The 18,950-nt window shown below is 40.9% G+C and overlaps 1 protein-coding gene across 1 annotated transcript in view; it reads left to right on the forward strand.

Annotated features, from left to right (window-relative positions):
• The first annotated feature begins 3,322 nt into the window (after positions 1-3,322).
• Positions 3,323-18,950, forward strand: part of LOC133491666 (roundabout homolog 2-like) — a 57,410-nt gene continuing 41,782 nt past the window's right edge. The window contains 2 exon segments of the mRNA XM_061803092.1: positions 3,323-3,441; positions 8,154-8,480. Coding sequence (XP_061659076.1) covers positions 3,384-3,441; positions 8,154-8,480 — 385 coding nt within the window. The 5' untranslated portion in view covers positions 3,323-3,383.

An 18,950-nucleotide genomic window follows, 5' to 3' on the forward strand; every position in this document is an offset into this window, starting at 1 on the left:
ACCTGATCTTTGAAATTAAATCCCATCATGCATTCATAATTCCGATATGGTATTTTCATCTGAAGTCATACATTTTAATGCCAATTTAAACCTTATGAGATATGTATAAGAGAGCAAGCAAAGATGTCCCGCACTAAAGTCACTCAACCTTTGCATTTTCCGCTGTTTTTTTAAGATACATGACGAAATATGAAGTAGCAATATTTTTTATAAAATGAAGGCAATTTTTTTCTTTTGCAAAAACATTTGAAAAGATGCAAAAACTAAAATCCAAAACATGCAATTGTGTGGATGACTGAGTAGTTACTGAATGTTGACTGAAAAATTAACAGTAACATGGATTTATACATTATACAGTACAGTACAAATCCAATTGGATTAGAGAAAAAGGAAACAACATCGTAATCCCATCCTAATATGGCACTCAACCAGAACATTAAAAGTGCAGATTTATTTAATGTAACGCATTAATCAGATTTTGAGTCTATTCTGAAACAAGATTCATTCATAAGCAGCTGCTACGGAGTAATATTTTGCATCAGGTTACGATGGAACATTAAACACCATTTTTGTGTTTTTGAAGTAAATTCCGGAGGGATTCCACACTGGACTTTTGGTCACACTTAATCCTTAACCTTCAACTGTTTTTTTTTTTTGATTTTTTTTTAGCTCCTTCACAGTTTATTTAAATGTCTTTTAGCCTTTTCCTAATGATGGGGAAGATGCAATAGACTGAAAGACTGATCCAGTAATTACAATAGGTGCTAACGACGGATCATATTATTGCAGAGTATTACGTAATTAACACAAGGCATGCTCATGAAGTTTCTTCTTTATGTTATTTAGGTTCACTTAGATAGATTTTGTCAGGGCGATTCATTTCTCTAAGAAGCCAATTCATCATCCTGCTCCTTTGCACCGCCGCGCTTCAAGTTAAGGTCACATAGAAGTAAGTTGCATTCAATGACATTATTTTTGTTTAGCGCCGAACACGCCACTTAGCTGCACCCAGCGCTTTCGGTCTCGCAAAGGCTTGTGCTGCTCGGACATTACTCAAAAACGATTGAGTGCAAAGAGGCTTCGCTCACACCACAAAGTCGCCTCTCTCCAGAGAACGATCAAAATGGCAAGTGCAGTTGAACACATCACTCCTTGGTGGCTGAGACTTCTTCGATGTAAAAGATTGTGTTCGCTTTCCACTCAGACTCAATCTAACCATTCTCTGTAATTATTATTCAATCCACTGCCGTGAATGTGGGGCCAAAAAAATTGTTTAATTTCAGCCTCCGGATCAATAACAGCTCATTTCTCCGGTTTGAGCGTGAAGCTGGCTTTATATCACCGTTGACAGCATTGAGCGATATTGACAACTAGCTCCTTGGGCATTTTGAGGACTGAAATGGCATTTCCTTTGCAAAACACTTTCAACAACTCTTTCTAGCAATATTTCAAATCATCAGCATGTGAAGCCAAAAGTACCAAATTTGAGTTGGCCTCACGTATTTTGCTCAACCAATTGTGTGATTTGATTATGTTTTTCAAATTAGTCTCGGAATACTGAGAAAAGCCATCCCCCAGGCAAATTCCCAATAAAGAAATGAGCGCTATAATGAATAATCCTTTATGAAATTGTGCACTGTTGCTGCATCTTAACAAAGATGAGCACGAAAACACAGTCGTCGTCATCATTTCTTCAACCGTTGATGGATTCAAACAATAAAATGTACGACCAATTCAGAAAAATGAGCAGTCCTTCTCGTAATGTCAGCGGTAGGCAACGTGTGACCTGCGGGGCACATGTGGTCCGCCACACTCTTCAATCAGGCCTGCTGAGCTGTATCAACAGTCAACATTTGTTGCATAAATTTTTAGATTTTCTTTTTCCTCCATGCATTTGGTTTGTTTCAAATGCATTTATTTCATTCAATAATTTTTAAAATTGATTTTTTTTTTGGGGGGGGGAGCACGGTGGGGCAGTGGTAGAGCGTTGGCCTCACATTTCTGAGGACCGGGGGTTCAAATCCTGCCTGTGTGGAGTTTGCATGTTTTGCCATGCCTGTGTGGATTTTCCCCAGTTTCCTCCCACATTCCAAAAATATGCATTCATTGAAGATTTCAAATTGCACCTAGGTATGATTCTGAGTACGATTGTTGTTTGTCTCTGTGTGCTCTGCAATTGACTGGCAACTAGTTCAGGGTGTGTCCCGCCTACTACCGTATGACAGCTGCGGTTAGCTCCAGCACTCCTGCGACCCTAGTGAGGATATGCAGCTCAGAAAATGGACGGATCAATGGAAACATTAGATAAAATACAAATAGAATAATATTAATAAGATAAACATTTTACCCGAACTGATTTATTTATTACCAATATATAATTGATTAAATGTTTAAAATGACATTTAAAATTTTAAATAAAAATAAAAAATTTCACATTTTTAGACATTTTAAATATTTTTTAACCACATTGTATACTGTATTTTCCCCTTTGTTTCCACCAAAGTTTTCCCACCTACGACCTCAATACCACTCAATATTAATTGTCATTGTTTTGATTTTTTATTTTTAATTCCTGATAAGCAACGAAAAACAATCCAATAATAATGCAATGGTGCCAAAAGAACACACTCACTCATATTGTCGGTATCCTCTCGGGGGTTATATTTTGACGGTGTCTTGGGATTGATATGATACATTGCGATGCACACACCCCTTGGGAAAAGCAAGTTGAAATATTCTGTTAAAAAAAAAAAAAAAAGACTGGGGTGGGGGCTAGGACCGACAAACCTGTAAAGTGTTAGCACGAGCGTTGGAGGTGAATGTTACATTCGCTATTGAGACGTGTGCCAGAGCCTCCCCCCCCCCCCCCATCGTTGTGCACGGAGAAGGAGGGGCCGCGTGAGCTGCTGCACCGTTGCCGCTGCCCAACTCTGCTCCTCCACAACCGCAGCCGCGCGTCCATCCCTCAACTTGTCCCGCGTGGCGATGGGCGCGCTTGTCTGCCTTCACCGCCGTTAACAACAACACCAAACAACAACAAAAGCAAGAAAAGAAAAGTGCCCGTGGGAGAGAAGAATGTGTTCGGAGCCGGACGAATCCGCGTTTGAGTGGAGCGCGCGGGGCGTCGCTGGTGTTGCTTGCGGTTGGTGACTGCAGAAATAACAGCAAGGTGTCCGCGGACCACCGCTCACTGGTGCGCTTTGACCGGAGAGGATGAAGGCTGCTGGCTTCTCTTCCCTCGCCGCAGCGAGTGCCTTGGTGACTTTCTTGAAACTGTAGATATTTCAAAAGTCCCAAAGGTGAAGACGGGGATTGATTTATGAATTGATCGCTGGAGGAGAAGGAATTCATGCGCCGCTAGCTGAAGGGGTCAATATGCCAGAATGGGTCCGATACAATATTTGTTTCTTTGTGGACTTCTTTTCGCCAGAATGAGCAATGGTAAGCCAGAAATGATTACACTTATGCGGTATTTTGTTTCAATTGTGTTCATTCAAATGATGCTACCCATTTTTTTGTTCACCGGAGCCCTCACAATCTATCTCGCTTTAAGGAAGAAATACAGCACTGCCACTTAGGTGCGATCAGTCGCCTATTGTATGCGTGCTTTTCCATGGTGTGGTGTGCTTTTGAATGTGCTTTGGCAAAACTTGAAGAATGACTTCCTGGAACAACTGAAGTCCCTTCTTGCCATTCGAAAGTGTAACAAAGCAGTTCATGATTGCAAATAAATGCGCAGCTTTCTCCAGTATTGTTTTCGCACGAGTCATTACTGTACTACGTGCCACAACATTTCACTCGCGCGGGCAGATGCGAGAGTTTATGTCCTGCGGTAATGACGGCTAATGTGGTGTGGAGAAGGTGCTCAGTCTGAAAATTCTCCTCTTGAGAATTTATATCCCCTCGTAAAGGAAAAGGGATTTTGTGCTCCCAGCATATTACACCACAGACCTGTGGCGGTGTGATTGCACACAAAAGTGTCTGCGAGTAGACTTATACGTTGTTGTTGTTTTTTTTTTTTTTCCTTCAGCACTGTTCACATGCACACTTTAAAACAAGAGTGTAAAATTGTTTAGTGACGATTGTGTCTGTTATCAGGCTGATACAGATTATTTGGTGCATTATGAAAATCAAGACTGAGCCCTGAGCTAAATGTCTGCCTTTTAGGGTACTTTTGCATTGATCTTCATTGACTGGATTGGCATTTATTGTTTTACTGTACTGTAGATGATCCTATAATGTTGTATGTACAGTACATATATTACTCTTTATGGACAGAATACCGAGGAGACACAGTCCAGCATCAGGAAGTGCTTTAATGCAGACTCTTTCAACTTTTTACCTTTTTGTAGAGGAATGATAAATTACTGAATATGCATTTTCATGCAAATATGAGTCAGCTCACAGCATATTATTTATTAACGACTAGCACTTTGTTCTGTTCAGGAAGGTATGTAAATAAGTAGAAATTGAAATGGTAATAAAATGTGAGGAAATGTTAATAGAGTTGTAAAAGAATCACGTCTGGGGGTCTTCAGTTTACTACAGTTCCCTTCATCCAGTGATGACGCCAATCTATTTTGACCCAAGTTGAAAAGTGCCACAGTTCATCACTAACCTACGCTTTTAGAGTTCTTGACATTAAATATCTGTAGGACATAAACATAAAACATTCAGATAAAAAAAAAAAAAAAACTTAATTAACTGAACGTGTACCATGGTGCTATTCTTATGCCACATACTGTGTAAACCTCAGTGTTGCACGGCAGGACTCTTGTGAACCATCCATCTATTAATTTTCTGAGCCGCTTATCCTCACAAGGGTTGCGGGAGTGCTGGGGGCTATCCCAGCTATCACTGGGCATGAGGCGGGATACACCCTGAACTGGTTGGCAGCCAATTGCAGCGATTATGAACTGTATTACTCATTACAGATACAAAAACATAATTTTGATCATCATCCTTGTTGTTATATTATAACTGGTGTGCATCAAAGCAATCCTACCTGGACTCTAATAATCCAACCAGCCAAACAAACAGGAGCCTTTTACTAGACAACCAAACGGGGCAGTAGATACCTGATAAGCAAGGCACCTAAAACCTAAAACTGCTCCCTGGGGGTTCCAAGCCACCCTATGATCCAGTGTGTACTTAATGTATTGAATGATATGGCAGGTTAAATGCACATGTAAAATTTTGTGAATATGGACACAAGAAATCATGTCAGAAAATATTTTCATTACAACCTGAAATTGCTTCCTCTTAACTGTACGTACGACTATGAGGAGTTGACCTCACCTCTGATGGAACATATTCCCTACATTATTCTCGTTTTTTTTTTTTTTTCCTGACTCAATCTAGGAATTCAGCACCATGGATAGATCCTGATCAACTCCCTCCAAGAGGATCAGAGGACGTTTCCCTTTCTCATAGAAACGATGCAAATTTGTGGAATGCAATTACTGATATTTTTGGAATTTTGGGCTTCCATTTACAACTCAGAATTTACTGTGCTACGATCAGTCACCTTGCAGTCCAATAATTGTCCCTTTCGGGTGCATTGGAGAAGTTGTGATTTGAGGAACAGAAATTAGCTTTGCTGTACCCCTGTTTCTGACAGTTAACTAAACTAAATGCACCAACCATCATCTGAAATTAGACTGCATACAAGAAGATATAAGAATGTTCAGTAATAAAATGAACCTTCAGTTTACCTTCAGACAAACTAATATGGGAGTATCGAACATTAGATTGCATGCCTGAGACCCATATTCATCTCCTAAAAGGAATTATATCACATTACAGACGTTCAAGAGGTTGCAAAGAATGAATAAAATGCTTGCTGAGATTACTCTGCTTTGAATTGAGACGCACTGATCCCATCTCGAAATGAAAAGAATCAAAACGGGTCACATCACTACAAAGGCACAATTAACCAACTTTCAAAGAATCACCAAGGGCAAACGCATTTTGTCCAAGGAAGCCGATCATCCTTCAATTTATTTGTATTGGAACTGGCAGAGTTGAAAATGCTTACATTCTCTTTGGGAGAGTGACGAGAATGGAGACGGTCAGAACAGTTGCTCATCAGAGCACAGAATGGAAGGTTTGGAGATCACGTTTTGAAGACCATCATGAGACATGATGTTTGGACACGTGCATAGAAGGGACACGGGCTATAGCGGTAGAAACAATGTTGGAAATTGAAGACACAAAAGGGCAATTACGGATATGATGAGGGAAGGCTTGCAGATAGCTGAAAATAGAGGAGAAGATGCAGAAGACGGGAAAAAAAAGGAAAGAAAAAGTTTTCAAGGTCCCGTATTCTGGCTCTTTCGACCTCCACAATATGGACTTAGAATAAGTGTCAGTTTCATTCCAAGAAATGCTTTGGTTTTGTCATAAGAGTGTCCAGAAAACACCACACTGGCAGTAACTTCTGTTTGACCCAGTTTTGCATCCGCTTCGTCCATATTTGGCTACGATCTCCTTTTTTCCTCTGATTGGCTGCCTCCGTGTAGATGATCCACTTGTGAAACTGTCTTGGGAGTGTGTAAAAATAAAGCCAACCGCTGTGAAAAGTAAATTCATAAAAATCACAAAGGGTAGCAGTTATGCATTTAGCAGACTGACTGCAAGAAAAGGCTGGGTGTCTGTGTGATGTCACAAATCATGACAGTAAAAAATTTACATTTGGGGGTTTGTGTGAAAAAGCAGTTATTTGCCAAGTGTTCTGCCAAACGTAATATACAGTCCTCTTCTACCACTTCTACTTCTAATATACAGTCCATTTATAATTCCTCTTCTGGTGAGAAAAAAAAATCCTGCAGCCCTGCTAAGGATAAATGTAAAAATTACTCTATATAATAGAGTACACATTGAATTTTCCCTTTACAGATTATAACAAGCATTAAAAAAAAGGACAAAACCTTTAAAAAGACCTGCATTAAAAAGACACGTTACACCATGAATTCCAAGATGGTATCACACTTACAATCACACCTAGGGGGAATTAACACATGTTTTTGGGATGTGGGAGGAAACTGGAGTCCCCGGAGAAAACCCACACAGGCATGGGGAGAACATGCAAAGTCCGTACAGGCGGGTCTGGGATTTGAACCCCGGTCCTCAGAACTGTGAGGCCAACGCTCTAACCAGTTGCCCCACCGTAGCACCTATAGGCAGGTAGATGATCTTTCTGAAATTCCAGAATGAGCATTTCAGTGTTGCCATCAAGGACAAAAAAAAAAAAAAAAAAGAAAGGAGATCAAGGCATGCTCTTCTATTGTGATTGTACAAAGTGAATCATCTGATGTACGGTTCGGCGTTGTACACTCACAGTGACATCTTTGATGATGTCAGCGTTTGATAGAACCTGTTAATGAAAAAGTTAATGAGATGTAATGACTGCTCAGTTCCCGCATGTGAACGCAACTTTAAAGTCCGTGTGTGAGAACAATGCGCAGTCAATAAGACCCTGACGCTAATTAATTTGGCTCTCAAGGATTGGACCAAAATGATATTTTTGTTCCATCTGCAATTGTGCGTACAAACTGATGTAACTCAATTATGTAACTTGATCATTTTCAGATAGTATAGCTTGTTTTTTTTCACAGTAAATTACAGAATATGCTGAAAAATATCAGCTTCCCCATCATTCAAAGTTGATTTTTGAAAGCTTTTGATATTTCTTTGCTACCAAAAATTTCACGACATCGACAGATCATGATTTTGGTCACTTTAATTTGTTTCCCTAATGTCATACTTTTTGTCAGTCCTTACGTGGGTATGTTTATGTATTTTTATATTTATTTATTCATGCATGAAATTATTGACCAACATTAAGTATTGAAAATGGCTTGTGCTGTTTGGGTATGCGATAATAAAGGCTCAACAAACATATATATATATATATATATATATTTTTTTTTTTTTTTTTTTTTTTTTTTTTTTTCTTCCCCTGGTGAGGAGAATCTGCAAACTCCACACAATGTAGGCCGGAATTTGAACTCAGGTCCAGGAACTGTGAGGCAGATGTGCTAACCTGTTTTGATTGCGCGCCTATTGTAATTATACAACACATTATTATTATTATTATTATTGTTGCAATTTGATGAGGACCTATATTGCTGTGCTCATTTCTTTCCCTCCAGGGTCTCGTCTTCGCCAGGAAGACTCCCCTCCCCGCATTGTTGAGCACCCCTCTGACCTGATTGTGTCCAAGGGGGAACCAGCCACTCTCAACTGTAAGGCAGAGGGCCGTCCAGCCCCTACAGTGGAATGGTACAAGGACGGCGAGCGTGTGGAAACGGACCGCGACAACCCTCGCTCGCACCGCATGCTGCTGCCCAGGGGGTCCCTCTTCTTCCTACGCATCGTCCACGGACGGAGGAGCAAGCCCGACGACGGCAGCTACGTGTGCGTGGCCCGTAACTATCTGGGAGAGGCTGTGAGCCGAAACGCATCTCTCGAAGTAGCACGTAAGTCTGAGATTTCCTCATAGACTTCTGGACTTATGGAACCGTGATGCCCTAGCCGACACTGCATGACGACAGTTCAATGTGAAAGTCAAGCGACGGTATATTATAATCATGTGAACTTACTGTTCTGGGATGTGTTGAAGTTTCCCCTGGAAAGGTAGATTTCACACTAAATTAAGCATAACATTTTGTAGCTTCGGGATCCATAGATTTCATCTGTTATATTATGTGCAGTGTCACCTATTCACTGAACCTACAAGTTAGTGAGTGCATGTGAATGTGTGCACATTTGTGTGTGAATATGCTTTCACCCTGCTAGTGAGACCTGTTTGGATGACCTGTTTGAGTAATGTATGGGCAAAACTGTGAATTGCTCCGGGGGAGGAGAGAGAACGGAGCCCAGATTTTACCCTAGCAAACTCCTTTTCACTATTTGGATTTGGAAAGATGCATCCTGCTCCCAGCCAGCGCTCTCCCCGTGTGGGAGAGGAGCTTGGGGCTATTCACATTTCCATTATGTGCTAAACTGAGCTGATTTCTTGCCATGAACAAGATGCACTCATGCTCAGACGTGCACACACAAACACCGCAGATACTTGCCTGCACTCACCAACACCCACACTTGTTTTTCCTGCTCTCCAGTTCTCATCTCATAGTGAAATGAAAGACATAGTAACAGGATATTTCATTTAGACAGCAAGATCCTGATTGAAAATGGCATTTTACTACAATGCCGTGGACTGGTCGACTGTATTTGTCTAGTCCGGGATGTACAGCTGGGATGGCCTGCACCTTCCCTGCCGTGCTAAGCAGGTTGTGGTCGATTAGTTTCGTACTCGTTAGCTATTACTTCAGACCAATGAAAATTGCTCAGAAATATTGACATGTGTACATTACTTCCCCACAATACTCTGCAACTCGAGCCTTACATATATGTGTTCTTGTGCCCTTTTCTGCTTCATTAATTGTGCACGGCTAACAAAATTAGAAGGTAAATATAGTTGGTCAGAGTCTAAGGGAACCCTGGCTGAGACCTCATCTGAATTTTTTTGTCATCTCAAAAGCTCATTCCCTATTTGCCTTATGTTTCCACACACGTCTGGTTTAGTTTTTTTTATGGCGCCTTTTCATCTTGCTCAAATAGACAAATCTAATCCGTTCTGAAAATGTGACATTTGAATATAATGACACATGATCCTGCATGTATGTGAGTATAGCGTACTGAGTAAATAATGCTTTATGTTCTACCTGAAGAGTTCGTCGTTTTCATTAGGCAAATCCTGGATGGCGTTTGAAGATAATGCATAATGTTTCTTAGAATGAAACCAAAGACTCCATATTTTTCTCCACTGATCCCCTTGAATGAATAGAGCAAGCCAATTATATGTGCAGGTCTCGTAGGTATTGGCAGTCTTTGTGGAGATTTCCTGGTGCTGCTTGGAATAAAATAAAGCAAATCGTTATTTCTCAGCTCAAACAGGCATTTGTAATGTAATTCCGCATCGTCTTTTTAATCACCACATCCCGCTGTCTGTCCGTAGGAGCTTCGGTTATTTCGGAGGATTGTTTTAGGTAGCTACGGGCGTTTCTGGCACCAAGCTCAGTTGACGACGCAGCAAAGATCAGGAAGCAAATATACAGAATCATAATCCAAACCATGTTTGTTTCAACTAAATCTGGAATTATGTAGCATATCCTAATGCATCATTTATGAAGCTTTGGTTACATGTGTTAATGAATCCATGTGTGTCTAACCGTGTTTGGTTTTTACCTTCCAAAAAACACCGTCTGAGAAGAAGAAGAGTGAAGGCTTATTTTCCTTTTGCATGACTGTTAAAGAACTGAGTACCCTCATCCCCAGTTCAAAATTGCAGTTCAAGCATCTGATGTATTGTGTGGGATTTTAATTGTTTCATTTAATTTTTATGGTTCATCCTTACAGGATGCCAACATTGAGTGTATGGTTAAAGCTTGTCAGATTTTATTTCGCATAAATATTATTGGAGTAAAAACTACATCCAAATATGACTTAATCCACTCATGTGCAGTATGTTGATGGTTTTTTTTGCAAATTCATTGAAAGTTAGTATTCCCATTCCTTTTTTTTTCCCCCTCGGAGTGCTTTTTTAGTAGCAGGTAGCAGTCTTTAAATTCTGAGTATGATGCATTCAGGGATGTATAATTGCTTGACCTCTTCAGACGTTGCAGGATCTGTCCGATAATGATGAAGCTTGCTCAAAATGTTGTTTTCTAAATCCATGCACATCCTCAACTGTTCTAATCGGAAAATTGTTGCTCCATCACTGGCTGAGGATATGTACTTAATAAAAGGTTGCAGTTGTGTTATACAGGCTTGTCAAGGAAGGTGTATGTCGTATGCACAATGCATAGTTTGCACAGTTTTAATTTCATGTAAATTTAATAGATATGGCGGATAGATTAAGCATATCAAGGGGATACTGGGAAAACTGATGCCCACTTCTTATAATTAATGGAAGATTGCACACGAACATTGTATTTTCACATAAATTCTACTCATGAAGAAGAATCAATAGACTGGGGGTTAGATTGCACGTGTGTTCTTAATGTTGAAGTCATTATATTTACAGATATAGATACAGCCGACAGTCCCATATAAAAGGATTAGAACAGTGAGGCCAGTGACATCATACGATACAGTTGTGTATATTTGAAGCATATTATAACATGACATTTCACACACATAAAAAACACCATGTCTGTTTTTAGTAATTAGAGCGATATTAAATGCTTGAATAGTTGAAGTTTGCCATGTTTCTCAAATTTCAAGCATGCGTTTTTAATAGTCACCTGCTGTTGGTATGTAGAGTCACGTAAGGGCAACCACGGTGCTCGCTTTTCGCTTCCTTAGTCAGCAAATGTGCAACTTCAAAGTAATGTTGCCAAACTGGTCAAGACCAGGGCACAAGTTGACTGGCACTAATCATCATCATCATCACCATCACCATCATTATCACGAGAGGATGTTGATAGAATTGGAGCAGCTCCTGCACAGTATGACAGGACAGAAAAGAACAAACATATGACTCTACGTATTGCATTATCACAAAATTCAAGTGTTTATTTAGTGATGTTTATTGAAACTAGGTTTGGACAGAACAAGATTAGCAAGGGGTTAGAGGAAAAAAAAAAACAAGAGGACAGAGCACCACAACAGTATAGCAAAGTACATAGAAGTTGGATTCTATTTGTATAATGTGTAGTGACAAGACAGTGTTGGGCTATTTGAAGACGGAATGTAATGATTATGACATTAGACAGCAGAGGACAGAACAGGACAAGAAAGTGGCAATGAGCCAGGTATAGGTACTGGTGTGTGGTGGGAGTGTCGAAGGAGAGCCAAAAAAACCTGCAAAGAATTCGAGTCGCCCCAAAAAAGAAGTTACTCTCATCACGAGGGCTTCGTTTAGCAATTACTGAGACCCCACACTACAGAGATATTTTAGTCGCTAAACAAGTCATACATGCATGTTAGTCATTGGAGGTCTTCAGAGTTGTTGTGCAGGCACAATGATGATGGGGGAACCAGGGGATGACCCATGCCCAAGGATCCAGGGCGCTCTGCCAGCTCTGCCTTAATGCCTCAAACAGCCCCCAAGAAAGAGAATGCGGTCTGGCTATTCTTTAATATTTAGTTGTTTTGTGTGTGTGTGGTGTGTGTGTGTGTGTGTGTGCGCGTGTGCTCCAATAAATGTGGGCAATAAAATGTATTTTCTTATTTTTATTTTTTCCATTGTCATCATCTAAATTATGCCCTGAGGGTTGTCATAAATTACCTTGACCTCTGCTTGTGCGGTGTCTTTCCTACCACGTCTCATTCTCTTGCTCTGCTTCCTTGTCACTGTGTTCTCTTCAGTGTTGAGCATTCCTTTGAGCCGTTCAGCGCCACGGACTGTGCAGTAAACAACATTAGCCTAATTGGCATAATTTGAGAGTCAACGCCATGCTTTCCCCAGGCATGAAATGGTGTTTGCTCACAAAACGCCTCGCATGGATGGAATCATTTAGGCTCACCTCCGTGCTGTATTTGCGCTTCAGAGCTGGCATACGCCATGTGGGTGGCGGATTAGAAAGTATTTTTGTTTGTTCAAGCTTCCGATGGTTGGGCCAGGCCTCAAGGTGGGTGGCGGACTCTGCTGTATTGCAAAAATGTCATTGTGGACAAGCCATTAAGCACTTATTTTGCGCTTTTGGTGGCTATCCGGAAATGTAGCATGCCACTTTAAAGTTCAGAAGGGCTTCAACTGGGAATTACTCTCTGGTGTTTTGGAAGGTGGCACGTTGGCCTTAATCAGGCATTTCACTCATACCCGTTGCAATAATCCAAAATGTAATGCCTGCCAGCTCTGTGTGTTTCTAGGCAGATTGTCAATGTTTTCTGCGAGTAGATATGTTGGCCACATTGCACCATCTGTTGTGAGTCAGATGGTTCTCTTGTGTACTTACAGTATTTGCTGTTGAGCCACCATATTCTGGACTGTTGAGGTAGAGGCAATCTTGGCCACAAAGTTTTATGCAGCGAGGTCAGGGGTGTCAAACTCATTTTTGTCACAGGCCACATCATAGTTCCGACTTCCCTCGGATGGCCGGTTCGACTGTAAACCCGTGTTAATGAATTATCACCTCATAAAGTGAAAAAAAACAAAACAAAACAATAAATACATATATATACATATATTCGTCACAACAAATTGTCGACTAACCAGTTTGAAATCAGGATTCTCGAAAAACATGTTTTTCAACTCTTAGATGTCTTTTCAAAGGCAAATTCGTAACAATATCTCTATGTTATTACAGCAGATCAAAATTTGGAATTTTGATTCGGTTTTGCAATTATTTCAAAGGCCAGTCCGCCATGAGCTTGTAGTTAGAAGTCACATCTGCTCTATTGAGGTAATGTTTTGATTTTTGATCATGTTGGGGCAACACCTGAATACATTATGTAATGCAGTACAACACTGAGAATGTGTGTACGCCCTTTGAGAAATAAGACACCAGTCTCACACTCTAAGGTTCTAGGTTTGAATCTCAACTCTGATCTTCCGACGTGGAGTTTGATGTCAGAAAAAAAACAAACATACAAACATATATTCCCATCATTACAAACTTGTCACATCCAAATGCTGCTGTTGGCAAATTCTTTTAAATAGACAAAATTACAGTCAAACAGCCTGTACGAACAATTTAATATCGATGACAAAAAGTTGATTTTCGGTAATGGCGAGCAGTAGAAATAAATAATTTTAGTGTTGTTTATTGCTGTTCAAATGGGCATATTGTACCGTCACAGGACTTAACATACCTCAACATTTATTTGATTAAATTTATATAATTACGGTGTCATAATGTGCCAAAGCTTTATGTTCTCTTGTTTATGTTACTCTCGTGCTCATATGTGTGGAAAGATGGGTTGCCCTGGCAGGGAGGACAGACGCAATCATAAATTTTCTTTTCTTTTCTTTTTGCTGGCTTGAGACTGTGTGACAAGGCACTAGCATCTGGTGATAACTGGACCATGCTTGCTCCTTGGAGGCTTGCACATTATGAGAATTGGTAAGTTAGCTAAGGGCTAGCATCTGTTGTTAACTGGACCATGCAAACACCTTGAAGAGCCGAGGTGCACTTTCTTACAGTCGGTTGGGGATGAAAGCGTATGCCTGATGTGAAGATGGATGCAAAATGTTTTGTCGCTTGTAGCCTTGTTCCATGTGTTGTCCAAATTCATTCTGCAACACAAACATGTGATGATATGTGCGATCTTTTCTGCAAACACACAATTACAAACAAAGGGAACAGTTTGTGGATGGCGTTGGACAGATATTCACACTAATCTTTGGGTGTGTGTTTTGATGGCCTTTTCATTTTGTGACACCTGATATAGATGTGCAGCTTTTGCAACACAATGACACGGCGGATGCTGTCAAACAATGTAATGCACGTGACGGAGAGCGCAATCCCTCGAGTCACAATTGTTTTTTTATTGTCTCAGCATAGCAGTATCTGTCCATCTACCCAACAACTCCAACCCCAATCCCATACAAACACACGCACAGACGCATATGCACACATGCGCACGCACACACACATACTGTACTTGTGTTGAAAGCGATCACCGTCTGCATTACCTTGCCCGAGCTTTTGGAGAAATCTGCCATGGCCACAGTCTGTATTTAGATTTATTTAATGTCAATGTAGAGGCATCTTGCCTTGTATCTTATATACATTTGAGAGCAACTTTATCAGGTTGTAGTTTTATGCTTGCGCCGAAGATGGTGGTGGTGGTGGTGTGTGTGTGTTTCACTGGAGAGGAAAAAGGCACAATTACAAACCCAATTACTTGTTCTGCACTGCTGACAGAGCCATGGATTTATCAATACAACGCATGGTTAGCCAATTGCACAGAACTCGGTCAGATCACTGATCAATAAGTCAGGCCGTCTAGACTAACATTTTCAGCAAAACATCCCCTTTGCCCTAAACTCTCTCTGCAAAGTGGGGCTTGATTGTGAGGGGTTACATACAATTTTCTCCAACGCCAGCAGATGTGTTTTTTTTTTTTTTGACATTGCAGCCTCGTTAGATGTGCCATTTAATGTTCTTCGATTCCACAACCAATTAATTAAAGTGCACTTCAACCCTTTTACCAAACTACCCTGAGTAAATACACCATTTTTTTTTACATTTGACAGAATTAGCATGACCTCCAGTGAGTTTTATATAGTATGTTTTTTTCCTTATTAACTTTATACAGCTGACTGTATAACATGATGCCATATATTTTACATTACTGGTTGTAATTAAATGATGTAATGTCTGAACATTATATTAAATTATATTTTGAAATATGGCTACATACCTCATTTTAGATTACTTGGCACTGATTTAAAGTATTCCATTAGAACAATTTGGTGGGTCTTCACACTATACAGGAACAGCACTGAATCATTGCTCCTGTCATTTCTGTAAAATGTGCCACAGTCTGTTGCCAGGGACCTGCGTAAAGTCAGGTTTGATGGTGATGATATTCAGTTATTAATTTATTAAGACGCTCACTGTTGATGATGTTCAGGGCGTTGTAAAAGTAATTTGAGAACATTAAAACCCACGTTTGTTGACAGTGTGACAAGTACAGTACCGTTGCGCTACTTGCATATGCTGATGAGGGCATTTGTGTTAAAAAGCTCGGCCACTTAGCAAAAAGACGAATTGCACAGTTGTGAGCATTATCCCCCCCACCCCCCACCCCCAAAAAAAGCAAAATAAAATTAGTTTCTTTAGTACATGCTGGAGTAGTGTGTTGAGAAAACACATTTCTCTGTGACATAATGCACACTTCACGTACTGTATTTTCTTGCCTTTTAGGTCAGTGATGTAAACTTAGTTTTCTATTGATGTGGCCCATCCAGCAACCAAAGTAATCTAGGCCAAAGCATGTTAGAAACGCTAAGTGTCCCATTCCAGACTTCCGTTTGCCCATTCATTCATCCCAAATGCCTCCGTTTGCCCGTAAAACGTCAACAACCCCCATCCGTTGCATCCTTTGATTCATAAGAAGTCGACATCAGACTTCCCGGGATGCACCTCAGTGAGTGGACATCTATCTGGAACCGTTATTAATTCAAGACTCCGCTGAATGCTGCATCTTTTGTCAAAGGTCATCCACTAAAGCACCTGTTTTCTCATGTCTTACCTGGATGTTTCATAAATACATCTTTTATTCAAGACAAAAGTGTGCCGTCTTTTATAACAGTAAATGTTCCGAGCGCTACACCTTTACAGGCCTTTTTGCATCTTGCTGTTTGCGACTGTGCTATGCTTAATTTATTGTGGTTGTGGTGTAGTAACATGAGGTTGAAAACACTTTATACTTGCCTGCAATAACATGACAAATACTTTTTTCCTCCAAGTCTTTGAAGAAACCTTATAGCTTTTCTTTTACTTTGCTATCGCAACCCATCCTTTTACATTTTCTTGGCTCTCTTTTTACACTTCCAGGCTCAGAGCTGCAGACCTTGGCACACAAGCCAACCTTTGCAGAGTGTCGAGAACACTTGCATTTGTGCACTTAAAGAGGATGCTGTGTAAACAATACGGCATGAGTAGAAAAGCAGTTGGACAAATGAGAATTTGAGTTCAGAACTTTACTCCACCCAGCCATCCCAACCAAATGTTTACAGACTTTGCTTTTTACATTGGGGCACAGTCGTGCTGGATGAGAAAATATCCCCCAAATATTTCCAACACAATGCCGAGCAAAAATTTGTGGCAGCCCGAAAGGCACTAGCCCAACCATTAATTGTGGGTTTTATGAAGAGCCGTGCCCCAAAACATTTAGTCTTATCCAATATTGTTCATAGAGTCTACCTTGTTTCTACAACTGTGTATCGTTGGTTTGGCTTTAAGTTCACTTTTGAGACTTGAGAGATGTCAGCAATGCCTCACTCCATTTAATTGTTCATCTATAATGACTCCAATGACCTTTTGAACGTCTGTAAGGTTTGATCACTGACATGGGCAAAATTAGCCTGAGGAATAAACTGTCTTCATTCGGTGTCAAAAGGAAGATACATTTATAGAAGTGTGTTCGAATCAGTTAACTATTTGATGGAAGTTTAGAAGGGTGTTAAAACCATTGCCATGCAATATTTTTTTTTTTTTAAATAGAGGAAGATAAGGAAGAGAAAATGTCTTTGTTGACAGTGAGACAGAATGTCACAAAATAGCAGTCAGTTTGATAACGCCACTGTGGTATTTCGTGTAGAGGAGGATGGCCTCATGGTTTGTGGGTTAGCCTGGTGTCATGCTCCAGTGGTTAATGTGCACTAGTTTATGGCTGCAGATGTTTTCCGCATTGGGGACGGGGACCGAGAAGTGACCAACGGTGCTCGGCATGTGGAGGAACGGACCGTGCGTTGAAGAACAGATGTTTGCAGCCGCTGTCCGTTTGTCATTCGAGCTTTAATCTGGTCAGTGAAGGGCATAAAAGGCAATGTGGAGGGCTTTTACATGCACGGGGACCCCAGCTGTCTGCCCACTTCAAAACACTCCCAAATCTTAAACATACGGCCAAACGCAGCAAATTCATACCGCCATACAATCCATGCCAACATGGAAAGGCAAACTGCTCTACTTTGTAATTGGCTCAGATTGAGGCCACGTGTTGTACTGTCGAACCTGTGGAGATTATGCTTTATCGTTAAATCTGTGGAGATTATGAAGCGGGAGGATATTATGCCTCCATTTTCTCTGATTGCTTTCTTTGTATTATTCCCCTTGCATATGAACATCCCACTCATTTCATCCCTTGGTTTCTCTCCTAATGGTGCACCTTGTTCTCTTTTCACTTGACTCTCATTTCCCATCTGTTGTTCTGCATCCCCACCCCTTGCAACCCTGCTACTATTCTCTCCTTTTCACGCCCCCCCCTCCCCCTCTCTCCTTCTTTCCACCTCTTCTCCTTAGGGCCTCTGGCTGTCTCCCCACAAGTGATGTTCTCCTGGCCAGATGATGCATGCATATCTCTTGTGTGTTCTTGACGCTAACTCACGTCGACATTTGCACAGCATTGTGGGATTCTGCTCTCGGTCACATTTTGTGTAATGATGAAAATGATGATGGTGATGAGGAACTTGGGGAGGAGGGGTGCAGTGATGGTTATTTTTTGCCCTTGTCTTTTCTTCAATATCGGCCAGTGCGCTCAGTGGTGAGGGACGATAATCAGTGCTTGTGGAACAGTTAAGATTTTAACTCTGGATGCGCTCATTTTGAGGCCTGATTTACAGTACACGTAATGTATGAATGTTGGAAACCTTGAAAAGAAAAGTAAAAATCCTTTTCATCAGGTTCAGTGTTGAACATCTGCTCATTGCAAGAAGTGTTCTCTACACTGAATTTACCTCATGGGCTACCATATTTAAAGTAACACTATGTGAGAGGGAATGAAAATTAAATGTGCAAACAAGGGAAAAAAATTGTGCCACCCCCCGTAAAAAACAGGAGAGTGAGAATAAACACATTTAGGGATGGATGCGGGGGCTATGGTTATTTGAATAACGCTGGAGAGAGAGAGCGCACGAGTGGGGTTATGCCTGCTTTTCTGGCCTCCAGCAGTGTCTCCTCGATGTGTGTGTGAGTGTGGTTACAATGCGGGTGGTAGTGTGCATAATTCAAGCATCTCTATGTATGCAAAGCTGTGTCAGTGGATACGGCACCTACAGAAGAAAGATTTTTTTTTTTCCGCACCCTTCGCTACACCCTAATTAATCTGCTTAAACTTGCAAGGCCCGTTTCCAACACTCTTCTTTCACATCAGAAAAGCCAAGCAGCGCTGAATCCGAGCAGGATTTTCTCCATGGATGCTGCCAGTGGAAAATCACCCAAGCCTCACAGCTGACAGCTTTCTGTCAGAATGTGCCGAGACGCATATAAAGT

This window comes from Syngnathoides biaculeatus, chromosome 18 (genome assembly GCF_019802595.1).
Source record: "Syngnathoides biaculeatus isolate LvHL_M chromosome 18, ASM1980259v1, whole genome shotgun sequence".
In the NCBI taxonomy this organism is placed as follows: domain Eukaryota; kingdom Metazoa; phylum Chordata; class Actinopteri; order Syngnathiformes; family Syngnathidae; genus Syngnathoides; species Syngnathoides biaculeatus.